The sequence below is a fragment of the Numenius arquata genome, chromosome 10, assembly GCF_964106895.1.
Source record: "Numenius arquata chromosome 10, bNumArq3.hap1.1, whole genome shotgun sequence".
Lineage (NCBI taxonomy): Eukaryota > Metazoa > Chordata > Aves > Charadriiformes > Scolopacidae > Numenius > Numenius arquata.
The window spans coordinates 37,165,174-37,179,952 of NC_133585.1; the positions used below are offsets into that span (position 1 = coordinate 37,165,174).

At 40.7% G+C, this 14,779-nt stretch overlaps 1 protein-coding gene across 1 annotated transcript in view; it reads left to right on the top strand.

Moving 5' to 3' along the window:
- Window positions 1–14,564, top strand: part of TNIP3 (TNFAIP3 interacting protein 3) — a 51,763-nt gene extending 37,199 nt beyond the window's left edge. Inside the window, exons 11-13 of the mRNA XM_074154990.1 lie at window positions 1,306–1,467; window positions 4,877–4,937; window positions 14,533–14,564. Of these exons, the coding sequence (XP_074011091.1) occupies window positions 1,306–1,467; window positions 4,877–4,937; window positions 14,533–14,564 (255 nt within the window). The remainder of the gene's footprint in view (window positions 1–1,305; window positions 1,468–4,876; window positions 4,938–14,532) is intronic.
- Window positions 14,565–14,779: the final 215 nt, after the last annotated feature.

Consider the following 14,779-nt stretch of genomic DNA (forward strand, 5'->3'; position numbering starts at 1 on the left):
GTTGGCTTATTCTCAACCAAGCCATGCACCGATACCAGTAGGGTCTTGCAACAGTATCAGAGGCAAGGTGCTGGCAAGTTCCCCTCACTCCCATTGGCTTCAATGGGAGTGGAGAGCAGGTTGGGCATCCTGGCCGATGCTGGGCACTGCTGCAGTAAGGGTGCAGACTAATCAGTGCCTTTAGGGGTACTTGGAAGACTTCCATGCAAGTGTAAAAATAGCATTGCTAGAGGGAATCCCATGATTTGCCACTCAAGGCATCCCAGGCGTATAGAAATACCTTGGACAAATCTGTTAGCGTTGCAGGAAATAACCTTCAGGTCTATTTCCCTCACCCACCAGCCCACTGCTGGGTGGTTCAATAAGGTAAAGAACTTTTTTGGTAGGAGACAGAGTACTCGGATACCTTCTTCCTACATATTTCTGCATTGTCTGGAGACTGTAAAAGACTAAATTTCTTGCACAACCCCAACTGGTCAATGGACGCTGTGAGGACCTCTCACAGCAGTAACAGTGAAGAGGGGGACTACAGATACGGCTAAAAGGCCTTTCCCACTCCTCCCCATCCACTCTGGACCAGGAGAAATGCCAACAGCACTGCATGGGTAAAACATACCTGAAGGGGTGTGCAATGGCTGCGTAATGTGTACATATACCTTGACTGTCCCCGTATTGCATCAACAGTTTACACTAGAGATCTTCTTGTTTGTCTCTTCCTGCCTTGGGATTTGATTAAACAGAGCTCGTGAAAGATTTTAAACATGAGAAGAACCATACAGAATATTTATAAGTTTTCTTAAGTCAAATTACTTAGTTGTGACTCATCTTTTACCCTTCCTTGCTCTGTCCTTAGACAAATTCCCCTTAACTCTGCTGGGACAAGGGCCTAAGAGAAGGCAGACCCAAATCTTGAGACCATCAAATTTCCTCCTTTACCAAAATCATTTCTTTTTCTTGTTATGCAAGTGCCTGTACTTCTGCTTCAAGCTATTGAAAGCTACTGTGTGTAATGAAAATGTTTCTTGAATATAGAGAACACCCAGAAATATGCTTACCATATCTTGAAAGCAATATTTTCCCACATAGTGTCAAGACTCTGGTGTGGCACAATTCAGCTTTCTTAAATATTTTTTTTAATCATGAACAGTCTGAAGAGTCTAAGCGACCAGCATTGTGACCCATGCTGAGAGGGGAGGGTTTCTTCACCGTTGCTTTTTACTGATGAATTTGTACATGAGTATTCTCTTGGTCATTGTATCCTGCTACTAATGCATTTCTTCTTGATTTTCTTATTTTTTTTGACAGACAAAAGACCACCCGGTACAGTCTGAGAGGCCCAGCTATCCGCCTCCCCTCTTCCTCTCACCATGTGTTGGGAGTTGTGGTCTGGTTCTTCACTATCAAGATCCTCGACTACATCCAGCGCCTCGCAGGGCACTTGAGCAGCAACAGCAACTCAGCAACTCGGTAAGGTTCCCACTGTCTCCTGTTTCACAAGGGCACTGATTTTCTCACAGCATGGTGACCGCAGGAATATAACGTGGTGCTATCACAGTGCCATCCCCACCAGTAATTAAATCTGTTGTTTCCCAGTTTGTTGTCAGTTCCAGACCAAGATTTTGTACTGCTTTTAGAATTCGCCCTAGGTCTGGAACAGCCTTGGTGATCTCTGTATGGTCTCTCTTCCTTTGCTACCTGTCCCAAAATGTAATTTTTCTCTTGAGAGTCGTGTTCTTTTCTTCCTTGCTGTTCCAATGTCTTTGGTACTGAATGGCACAGAGTGCTGCTATGTGCAAATCAAAGCATAATCAACAGAAATCTGTGCACAAAGAGGAAAATTCACAGCAACTTAAATATATAGTTGATGAGTTATACTTTAAGTATATATTCTTATATATTTTTTAATTTACTTTGGCAAATACTATTTAGCTCTAATACCACTAAGAGGAAAAAGGGGAGTATTATACATCTGCTTTCAATGACACTGGTGGTCTTTCATTAGTTAAAAAAATAAGTTTGTTTGATTGGACTCTTGCTGATTTCTTATGTTAATTTACTTCCACAGCACGCATTCAGAGCCCTTTCTATCTATATAGTCACTCAAATTCATAAACATGATCTACTTTCTGGAGCCCAGTTCTGGGCCTTCAGCATGATTAATAGGGACAAAACCAAGAACATAGCTGTGGTCAGCACTATTCTGGTCTCTTCCCCCTACTCGGTCTAAGAAGGCTTGTTGACTAATATGTCTTATTTCCATGTCTTACACTGGGTATTTCTTTCTCTGGCCCTGTCTTTGGAAAACGACGTTCGTTCTTCTTCATTTACGGCTTCTGTATTCATAGGTAATATAACTCTCCTGCTGTCAGGCAGTACTGCTGTAGCCAGACTGCACAATTCCAGGTTCCCTCTATGCTTCCAAGGGCAGGCAGACAAGCTATCGGCAGGATTCACAATGCTGCTATTAAACTGTAAGGGCAAAATCCCAGATGCTGTGGCTTGTACCCAGTAGTATCTTTCCTCTGGTACCCTGCTGTGAAATGGAATTATGTGACGGATAAGTCTCTTCTGAGGGTGGGACGCTCTGGCTGTGAATGCTTTACGAATGCAATTTTCCTAAGCAAGCCTGTGTATTGGAAAAAAAAAAAAAAAGATAAAAAAAAAAAGAAATTAGCAGAAGTGGAAGTTAGAGTGTGGCTAACACAATGGGAAACTTTCCTTTTTTTTTTTATGGCTCACAACAGGGTCCTCTCTTCCTCAGTATGAGGAAAAATAGCTTTGCACTAGGGCAGGTTATGGAAGAGGGAGTTACCTATTTCAAGGAAAATACTGCTTCAAAGAATTATATTTTTGAAGTGCTTTGGGTTATCTAAGTGGGCTGTGCTTGTTCAAATTTAGTGAGAATGCATTTAAACGTGGTGAATGTCATTTTAAATACATAATATCTATTTCTGGCTATAAAGCTGTCAACTGTGGAGAGGTGCTCATTATTTGAGAAATTATAGCTGAATTTTTGCAAAACGTATATAAGGCATTCAGACTGTAGAAATCCAAGGGAAAAGCTGTGGTCAAACAAGTAATTTCTGTGCTTCAGGAGTGTGCTTATCTGCCTATTTATCAGAGCTGGAAGTATTGCAGAATGTTTTTTCACTGCAATTTGGACACTGTCCCAGATTATTTTGGCTCTTCTCCCTGAACTTTCATCATCTGGGTTTCTAATTCTGCGAGGGATCACTGGGTTTACAACTTTGCCATTCCTGCCGGAGCACCGGGGTCAGTTTGACTGGTTGCTTTGTAACTCCCAATTTCATTCTGAGTTTTCTTTTAAATTCTTTGTCTGTGTGAGTGCAGCATTGCTGCTCTGAGCTTTTGATACCTCCCTGAGCAATTTGTTAGCAATGAAGAAAGGTGTTAGAATTTAATGAGTGTCCTGAGTTAAAGCACAGGCTGAACACAGAGGATTACGTACATTTTCATTCTTTTTATATCTTGCACCTTTTCATTCCTTTTTACATTGTTAGTAGAAACATTTTGTTTAGTCTGACATGAAATAGACCTCTTGTTTCTGAAATTCATTCAAGTTTGCATAGTGTAAGTACGTATGAAAGAGAAGAGGAGAAAATTCAACAGAATTCAAAATTCAACAGAAACTCAAAAAAGCAATGCAAATAAGTGTATTTTGAGCCATCAGTAGAAAAGCTACCTGTGCTTAAAGCAAAGCAGAGTCTTGCTTTGTATCAAAGCCTATTTTGTTTGCATATAAGCACAGAATTAGTTAATAATTCCTGTGGATGGTATAATTTAAGTGAAAATAAGAGCTCCTTTTTCCTGACAGTATATGAGCATGATTACTACGAATGACAGCCTACATAAAAGTTAAATCCGTTCTCTGTATCTACAGCTTCATACTGCCATCTTAATTTAGGCAAAACTTCTTTAGAAGTCTATGGAATTTCTTCCCTACAAGTTGAAATCTGTTAGAGTCTCCTAGGGACTACGCAGGATTTTGTCAGGGGAATTTCTGCAAAACAAGAACTATTTTCCCAGTTCAACTAATTTGAAGTAGTAATTACCTGGAATTCACCAAGCTTGCATGTATTACTTAAACCAGACAGATTGCTTAATACAACTTCAACTGAAATGTCTGGTCCCAAAATTGTTTTCTCTAGTGGTAATTTACTACTCATTTACCATGGTGTGTGGTATAAACTATAAGGCAGTATGTCTTTCTTCCAGGATTTCCCTGGACAAAACTATGTTTGCGCGGACATAACCTTCCCAATACTTCCTCTTGTAAGAAAGATGGGAATTTTTCCCATCCCACAGTATTTTCAATAAGTTATTTGATAATAGCTAATGTTACAGTACCACTAATGGTAACCTGTGGGGAAGGGAGGAGAGAGAACTTTATTAAATGGGCTATTCCCGCCACATTGAAACATATTACATGTGTTACACGTGTTCAAACTGGAACAGCTTCCCCTGTCAGGTCGATGTGTACCAGGCTTCTCTGGGGTTCTTTACTACAGAGAATGTGATGCCTGCTAGTATCTTCTGGTGCACTTTATTTCTTAGCCCTTCTAAAATCTGATTGGTTTCTGTTAATGTTTCTTTTGATTTGTGGGATCTAGAAAGGCTTACACCAATATTTCTGATGAGTGCAGCATCTAAACCACATGTCATAAAAAAGGAAGCAAGCTGAAAGACTTGATCAGTGGAAATATAAACCTAAATGTAAGATTTTTTTGCAAACAACTTTTGTATGACTAATAAAAAACTTCATAGCACAATTATATTTTTATCATGTCACTATTCTTTTGTTTGAAGTGTCTATGAAGTCCATATTGCTGTAATAATGTTTTATTGTTCTGTACAGCCAGACTATCAGTGGTATGTTCCTGACCAGTTTCCGCCAGATGTGCAGCACAAGGCAAATGGTAAGACAACAGCTGTACAGAGCGTACTTTAAATGTACTTTTTTTAAATGAGGGCCATTGAGGGATATAGGGTAAATGTTCCTATTTATCTCTTGAGTGCTTACGTGATGGCTTTACCTCAGAGAGCTGAGATTGGTGTATGTGCAACACAGGTGAGGTTTCTAATGTAATACCATCTACATTACAGCTTTCAGCTTCATTGCAATTTGTAAAATGTCTCTATTGCACATTATAGGATCACACATTTGCCTCATTAAACACCTAGTAATAGTCCTAAAGAAAATATATCCTCACCGTTGTCCTTAGAGCTTCTGTTGCTCCAGCTAAGACTAAATTTAATGGCGTGCCAAACCTGGGGGCCAAGATGGGGCAGATTTTAGAAGCCCTTGGTAACAAAGTATAGGCTTTAGGGATGTTGTTTCACCTTAAAGGCAAAATTCCCATTTCTATTATTGATCTGCTCTGATAGCTCAAGGTGCCAGATCTGAAAATAGAACTATGTAAGTGGACAAAGTTAATTAGTTGCCAAGTGTCAGTGCAAACTATCTTTTGGAAACCAGGAGAATTATTCAATACTTGTATCTGGATTTGAAATCATACCAAGTTCCTGGGTGATTTGAAGTACTTGTTTCAGACCACTCAGAAGATGGATGCCAAAGAGCAGAAGGAAGAAGGGACATTGTTCTGGGTGAGAATTTGCCCCTCCGGATCTTTTCCTTCAGAAACTCCCCCAAACCACCCCCTTTCTCTTCAGTGGTTGACAATTATAGAATCATAGAATTGTTTTGGTTGCAAGAGATCTTTAAGATCATCAAGTCCAACTGTTAAGCTAACACTGCTAAGTTACCACTAAACCATGTCCCTCAGCACCATATCTATATGGCTTTTAAATACCTCCAGGGATGGTGACTCAACCACTTCCCTGGGCAGCCTGTTCCAATGCTTGATAACCCTTTCAGTGAAGAAATTTTTCCTAATATCCAATATAAATCTCCTCTGCCTCTTGTCCTATCACTTGTTACTTGGAAGAAGAGGCCAGCCCCCACCTCGCTACAACCTCCTTTCAGGTAGTTGCAGAGAGTGATAAGGTTTCCCCTCAGCCTCCTTTTCTCTAGGCTGAACAACCCCAGTTTTCTCAGCTGCTGCTCGTAAGACTTGTGCTGTAGACCAGACCCCTCACCAGCTTTATTGCCCTCCTCTGGCACCTAAAGTTTTGTGTTTTGCTCTGTTCTCATGTCTTATGGCCCTTTTGTAGAGATACCATCTCAGATGAATGATACATCATCCTGTGCTGTGCAAGGGGACCAGCAAAGTTTTCTGGTGTGCACTGCAGGAGAGGGTGTGTGCTTCGTATGTCTGCCATTTCATGGTGCGAGTGGGTACCATATGGGATGGCAGGACTCACCACCAAAAGCTATTGTGTAACATCTAGAAGAAGAAGATGGCTACAGAGGAACTCTTCTGTTACTTATTGTCCTCCACATTTGCACAGAAGAGAGGGTAGGGTGGGAACGTAGCTCGCTGAAATGGAGGATGAACTTCCCATAATTACATAGCAACTGTGTGGAGGGTTCTGATGTGGTTGTAGGGAAAGTAGTGCTGTGACTGCAAGAGAGGACAGGAGATTAAATTTTTAGTTCCTCCCACTTAAACTTAGAGTAATTTACTGCACCAGAGAATACAGGGAGGATGTTTATAACAGTGAATGAAACAAGTCCGGCCACCAACTGCAGCTGTGGTCCAGGGCAGTACACTTAGGGGATCTGAAGAAAAGAGAGTTATTTCACTCTGATTATATGACTTGACTTTTGGCTCCCTGAATTTTTTCTTTTAAATCCATGCTCTACTTTCTGTTACTGTTCCTTGTTCAGAACATCCAAATACCTCCTTCTCAATGGGACAGTGAGTAGGACACTTGGAGACTTTTCCCTTTCTTTTTTTCTTCAGTCCCCATAAAGAGGAATTCTCAACGAGTCTCATTATAATGCTGTGTAGGATGTTGGCTTTAACATCTTTGGGGCTCATACTCTTTTTATCTTTGTTGATAAAACAAAGATTGTTTTATTAGACATCGATCACAGAAGTCCAGCTTCTACTATCACTTGAAAGGCACGAGCCTGGGTTTGTGTATTATATATAGCTGCCTGTAATCTTAAATCACCTTAAATCTGCATTTAAGTAAATTGTTTTGGGAAAGGTTTCAAAGATAGAAACTCCAAGAATACGTGATGAAAGTGTTCTTCGTGTCCCAATTTCTTTGTTCTGTTTCATATGAGTGCTAATTACGATGGTGAGTTTAAATGAGCTAGTATGTGTAGCAGCATTCCTAAGTCTCATTTCTCATCTTTCGTTTCCTCATTACATGATAAACTGACCAATAAATCTTATCTCTTCTGAGATAGGGCTTCATTATAGAAAAACAAAACAGCAGTGCAGCAACTTTTAGGCATGAGGCAGTTTCCTTTAAGAATGCTATTTTGGTAGATTTATGTTTCTAGGGAAAAATCTTAAGTTTTCCTTAACGGAACAAGTTTTCCTTTGACACTGGGTATTTTTTCTTGAGGAATAATTACAAAATACAGGTCACAGGCTGTAACTTTAGAGCTGAACACTAGCAAAATAAATCAGGAAACTGATATTTTTATATAATATACCGTCAAAAAAAAGCTTGTTTTAAAGATATCTGAAATCTATGTGAGTCTCTATGTCGACTCTAACTAGTTTGCTATAATGTCATTGGGATTGCAAAGGCATGGTGTCACCATAGAGGAATTATTAACTTTTTTTGCAGTTTTGTATAGATGTACCTAGATTGTATTTTCCTCTCTCTCTCCCCTCCTTTGTGAGGGAGCACCCAGGTACTTTGACATTTGACTGAGGTTCTGCAGGTTTTTCTGTAACCAGCTGTAGTCTCTTGTATTCTGTTTCTCATGTAACCGTATCTGTTCTTTTCTTCTGACTGGAACCACTTTTCTTAGCTGCTCCCCTGTTCAAAGAAGGCTTTTTTAAAGTATTGTTGCCTCTGTGAAGCTTAGTTTGTCCTTCAGTTTTCTGTAAGAAACACCTCTTTTCCTGCATCTACAGAAATAAGATAATCACTGAAATATTTTTAATTTTTTTTTTTTTTAAAAGTGTGCTACAGAAATATGATAAGTCCTATTTGATCCTGTTTTCCAAAGTTACTACTGCAGTCTGTTATTTTCCCCACAGATCTATGTTTTGGTTGTTGACAGAGGATCACTTATGCACAAGCCTGAAGAGCAATGTTGCCTTTCAGCACTGAACTTTCATAGTAGTGTGATGGTTTGGATCGGGCACTTTTTGATTTGAGCCCTTTCTAATTAGCCTGGAAACAACTTCACCAGAATGCAGGAAGGATGAGAGGAATAGGGCGGCAAAATGAGACACGCACACACACACACACACCCCAAAACTCTGTTCTTTTTTCCATTAAGCCTTTCTTTCCAAAATGAGAATGAACAAGAGATGTTCCACAGTAGCAAGACAATGGTAATTATCTAAATTAAACCCTTGCAATTTAGCTTTATGAAGAGAACTACTAAGATTGCAGCTATAAGTATGGCTTTATGCAAAAAACCTTATGTATCTGCTCAGAGTTTGGAGTAGTGACCACCACTTTTTACTGAATCAGGGCTATATCAGATCCCTCTTTCCCAAAAAATTTGTCCGTTGAGTGACAAATGTGCTGAGCAGTCCTCGATTCTTTGACTAAAACATCTCAGAGCCACCCCGCATTTCTTGTTGGTAAATTAATCTGTGTCTGTGTATTTTGCAGCTAGACTATCTAGGGGCCATTAAAGGATTTAATCCTACTGAAAAGAGCATAAGGAGTTGTCGTGGTTTCGGCCGAATTTACCAAAACCGGACCGACAGATGGCCCTTCCCCCCCCCTTCTCCTCCCCCAAAAAGAGGAGAGAGGAGGAGAAAGAGATAAAGGAGATTCAGAAGTTTAGAATGAACTAAACTACTTTAATGAAGAATTAATATTAAAATAAAAATAAAGAAGAAAAATAATGAAATAGATACAACATATACAAAACCGTATCAAGCTCCCAGAATGACAGTCACATCACCGGCAGGCACTGGGGAAGTCCCAGACTGGACTCAGTGACGAATGGGAACTGGATTCCAGCTCTGGAGTCAGGAACCCACGGATCGGGATCAAAGGCAGATGAACAGACAGAGTCCTCCCTGGACGTCAGCCATCGCAGGAAGGGGCTGACCCTTTGATCCCTCAGCCTTTATACTGAGCATGGGGCAGATGGGATGGAATACCCCAGTTGGTCAGGTTTGGGTTACCTGTCCTGTCCACTCCGCCCCACCGATGTGACCCCTCTATGTTTTTTCCGTTTCTGACCCTCTAAGGGGGCAAATAAGGAAATTGGCTGACCTTGGTTGTTACGGCAATAAGTATAAGCAAGGGCCTCCCTGCATACCATTCCTTGGCACGGAGCACAAACACTGGTCTTATCATTCTGAGAACGAGCAGTTTTTCTCCACAATATGCCGTTAATTTCAGAGAGTTAGAGGAGGCCTAGCTAGGATGTAAAGTTGCAGAACAGAGAATTGGTTCGGTTTTACTTCAAACCGGGACAGGAGTTGGTTTTAGCGACCTACCTCTGTTTTACAGCTAAGTATCTATCAGCCAGTTAAGAATCTGGATGAAGAGAAGGGTTTGTAGCCCTTGTGGTATATAAGGCTGAAGTTGCTCTACAGAGAGAGACAGTTATTCCCAGAGTTGCCACAGGCTGGCTGCTGTGACTTGAGAGACCAGTCCTCAGCCTTGAAATCACATCAGCATCCCCTTGAACACAGAGTTCAGAGCATGATGCAACAGTGTACTCAGGTGTTTTATCCCTGCCTTGGTTCATGTAGGGCATGGAAATGTGATGGTAGGAGTGTCTGTGTATGAATATGGGGAGGTGACCAAACACAACTAGCAAACCCGGTATGTGTGTTTGATTACATTTACTTAACATTTTTCCCCCTCTGTATGCCTAGATAAGTAAAATAAGAACTACTGGCTGTATGTAGACATTCTGGGGTTCGGGAAGGGATTCTATGGATAAGACTTGGCCTTTTTTAATCTTTTTGATTCAGTAATCAAGATTTAAATTATTTTATGAATTTATTATTATTATTATTTGTTCACAGTTGCCCACAGTTATTGTTGAATTGCCTTCTTTAACTAGAAGTTCATGATCCTCCTGGCTGCTTTATACAGACCACTCAACTTCTTTTCAAAAACATGTCTCTGGCTTTAGGGAGTTCACTTAAAAGTTAACAAAGAACCATTGAGGCCTTTCTGGCTTTGGAACCCTAGAAATGGTTTTAGTAGGCTTCATAGGTTAAAAACCATAGCCTCTCCATTGGGAAGCATGGAAACAACTTTGACCTGCCAGGGGTTGTGTGGGACAGTGAAACATTACTAACAACGTAAGATATAATTTTCCAAAATGGATGGGAAAAAATGTCTGTCCTTGGTGATGTGTTTAGTGAGTTGGTGTATTCCACACCCTTTGCCATTCACAGTGCAACAGGTACTAAAGGCATGCCCATGGTCTGGGGTGACTTTCATGCCAGACTGCACCGCAGGATGCAGTTGCCTGTCATCTGTATGTCTGCATGGTCACAGGAAGGTGAGGGTTTAACCCAGAGGGTTTAACTCCTCCTACTCTTTCACGCTGCAGTCTCGTCAAGAGTTCAGTTTTCCATGCCACCACTGGGATCCAAGCTGAATCCAGAAGTATTCAGCAGGCGGTTTGCAAATAGGAGGATGTGGGCTTTATTCAGATTTATTGGCCTGATTTTACTAGCATTTTCTTCCCATTTGTATCCAGAAAGTTTCATGTTGCACCTCTTGTTAAATTGCTTAAAAACTCAGACAACTCACACCACAGTTCAACTTGTCTGTGAACATAAACATTTCTTCTCCATATCTTCCCAAATATGAAATACTCTGGCTGAGAGCAGGCAGGGTAAAGAGATGGATAGGAATGTTGTGTGTCTAGCCATGTTCCATAGTTGGGCTGCCGTGGAGATCAGGCTGCCAGGTAAAGACCATTCAGGTAGTCCTCACAAGACAACTCCTTGTCTGCAAAGCAGGCTTAGGGGAAATTGCCAGTCTTCCAAAAAAGCAAAGGTGTTTCCTTGAGGGTCACAATAAAGAGAGAAGGGCAGTGTGAAAAGGTGAGCGATGGGAGGCAGGCAGAGATTAAGGAAAAAGTTGATGAGATGTTGTCTCACTGCACCAGCAATGTATTTCCAAGAGAATACCTCTTCCTGCACGCCTTTGGGCTGGTCCCTCCCCAGGTACTTTGCTGTGCAGAAAGTCTGGTCCTAAACTGTGCTTAAATTCTTCCAGCCTTGTTTGACCAGCAACGCTGCCTTAGGAGGGACATTAACTCCTAAGTTTCTCTGTGCTCTGTCACTCAGTGTTGCTGGAACTGGTTTCCAATCTTTTTATTCTTAGTTGTGGCTTTTGGGGGGTTTTTTGGTTGAAGTTTGGTTTTTTTCCCCCTTTTAAAGGAGAAAGGCAGAAAGCTTTCCAGCAAGTGTACTTAATGTCACTTTATTTGGCAAGCAGTGTTGACTTCCTTATCCAACTGTGCAAAATTGAAAAGACAGTTGGAAAAAAGATTGATTTTGGAGATTTTCCCTGAACCCAATTTTTTAATGAAAAATTCTCTGGAAAAGAGGTTTATTGCTCAAAGTCTGCTCAGAGCAAGAACCCTTTTGCATGCCGCAACTGCTGGCATGTATTGCCTCTTTCACTTCCAAATTAATCTTACTGTATTTGTTTTCTTGGCAGAAAGAGTCTCGGTACATATATTTAAGAACCCCCTTTACCCCTTCAGAACATCAGTTATAACTACCAGATTTCTTTGACCTAAACTGTACATTTTTATTTTGGATCCAGTTATGATGCCGGGCACAGGGGAACCCAAAACGTAGCCCTTCTCCTGCCTCCCAGTTCAAGCTCTGGAGGCTTGTGAGAGAGGCAAGAGCAGCCGCTCACCACCTTGGCTTGGCATGTCTAGGGAAAGCAGAAACCAACCTGCAAAGCCCTAGGGATGCCCAGATGAGCATGTGAAGAAGCGTGATGTGTCCACTTTACTTTCATTATAGTATCATCTCTTGTTCCCTTCCACACTCTGCTGCTTTCCAGATTTTTGCCCTCAGGGTACCTACTTTTCTGCTAATGTTATTATAATTACAGCTAATTGGAAGAAGAGGAGAGAGAGAAGTGTGGGGTTTTCCACTGAAGATAGTGACATCTGTGGGGGAAGGAGGGAGAAATGAAAAACTGAAAAATGGATTTGTGGAGGTCTTCAATGAAAGCCAGGCAGAAAAAAAGTCAATTAACTGACATCTTAATTTTCCTGGAAAAAATCCCAGACCCTAAACATTTTTGGTATTAGCCTGTCCTCAGTGCATACTTTACATTAGAAATTGTCAGTGCTCCCAACTAGTCAAGCAGATTTAATTAGCAGCTTGCCATCCCCACTGGGAATAAAAATATGATTATTTTCAGGATTTTTACTGATGCAACTTGATTTCTGCTACTGCAATGTAACAACAAGGCCATTAGTGCACCTTTAATTTCTAACTCCAGAAGGAGAGAAGTTGCCTTTTTCAGAAGTCAGTTTGAGCTAAAGATCACAGAACATGTTGCAGTTTTTCAGAGTACCAGGCAGAAAACTCTCATGTGAGGAGCACCAGGATATGTAATTTAAACAGCTGCATGATTTGATAATTTTATTTCTATGAAACAATGTATCAGGATTAATCATTCAGTACCTGTTAAATTTTAAATGGCATCACACACACTGGCATTTTTTTTCCTTTGAGAATGAAACATAGGGAAGAATCAAGGCATTTAAGGGAACTTGTCTGATCGGGGATGTTGATGGTGGTCTTCTGGTGATAGGTGATGTGGTGGTGGCTTTTTTTATTGAATCATTCTCTTTCATGGTTACTTGATGAAGCATGCCTCTGCTACCTGGAAATATCCTTAGCTCCTCGTTGATCATCTAAGGAAGCGATGTAAAAATTAATTCCATTCCATTTGCTTATTAAAGTAGCAGCCAAGTGCTACCTACCCTCATTATATCAAGTCCACCTTCCTTTGACCTGTTGTATGTGTTTTAAGTGTATAAGTACTCTGTGCTGGGCTCTGAAGCCTGCTCGTACTGCGAAATAGCCAGAATGTTTTCTGAATGGTTAATGCTGTCCCAAGTGAGCCACACTCTTTGTTTTTGGGAACTTCATGTTATACCATGTTTGCCTTTCCTCTCTGGCAGACCGTGTCTGCCGTGCTGTGGTATCTGCTGGTTTGCATGAGCTGGGCGAGAACTTTAGGAGCCAAAAGCATCTTGGCATAAGCAGGGTGACTTCAGTGTGTCCCAGTGGGACTCGGGACTGGGAAGGAACAAAGATAATTGAAGGGCATCCCCACTGTATAGCTGCCTGAGATGTTTGAATATCCAAGTCCTCTCTTTTTTCTTTTCTTTTTCCCCACATTATATTGTTATATAAATACCACCATTTGATGTGAAGCTTGGAAGCACATTTCTTGTTAGAAAAGTTTTGTTCTACCCTCTTAGGTCTTATAGGGGTCTACTTACATGAAATTAAATGGACACACAAATACCTATATCTATCATTCTTGCACAAACAACTCATCTGCTAATTGCTGCTCTTCCTGGTTTTGTGAACAAATAACATGAATTTTAGCTCTGATACCTGCAAGGAAAAGATGTCACCAAAATTGATGATTCATGATACTGCCACTTGCTACAAATGTGGATCTTTTGGATCAAGTTTTCTTTCATATACATTTGGATATCATCAGTACTGTGGGTTTGGAAGTGAATGATGGGGTTACTGTGGAGCAGCTGCAGAGCAATTCTCCGAGGCAAATTCAAAACCTTGCTGGAAATATTTCACTCTTAATGTTTCTCTTGTAAGCGAAATACCGTATGCGTGTGTGTGTGTGTGCTACTAGCGATGTGTTACAGCATTTCCAGAATCTTTTGAAACTTCAGGAAGGAGGTGTGTGTTACACCAGCAATAGTATATTTCCTTTCTTAAATTTTATTTTGTTTTCCTAGCTTGAGTGAGTTACTATCAAACACATCTTTGAAACACAGACACCTACTTAGCTGTAGGTACTACTACCTAATTCTTCCCTCTGTCACGCTTATCTACTCTCTTGGGTGCACCTAATGCTAATGTATACCTATGAGCAGTGCTCAATGTCAGCTTTTCTTTTTACAGGTCTAGAAAGATTTTACATAGGGGCTTTAGGTTATTAGACCCTACTGTTTGCTCTGTATCAACAACTGGGACTAGATGAAAGTTGAGAGAGACTACTAGTGCACTGTATGATATCCATGCCCTCTTTTGCTTCTTCACACTTACTGCCATTTGTATTGGAGTGATTACAGACTTGTAAAGATGCACAGTATTGGCTCCGGGGATATGTGTGTGTGTTACAAAATAGAGGGAAATTAACCATAAGCGAGTTGTATTTCTCAATGTCAAAATAATTTGTATTGATTTACTTTTGCAGATTCATCCTCGGAGAAGGGAGCCCATCGCTGACAGCCTATGACCTAGAGAAGTGTAGACCAAAGGCTGCAAGCTAGTCTTGTAACTTCAGTATTCTGTTTTGCTCTGGTTTTTTTTTTTTTGCCCCTAGCTCCTTATCTCTTGAGTGCATGTTATTTATGCCTGATGAAATCCCTGCGAAGACAATAGAAAAGCAGATCATACAGCCTAGTGATCCTCAGGATCCAGTTAAACTCTGCTGGGAAGTG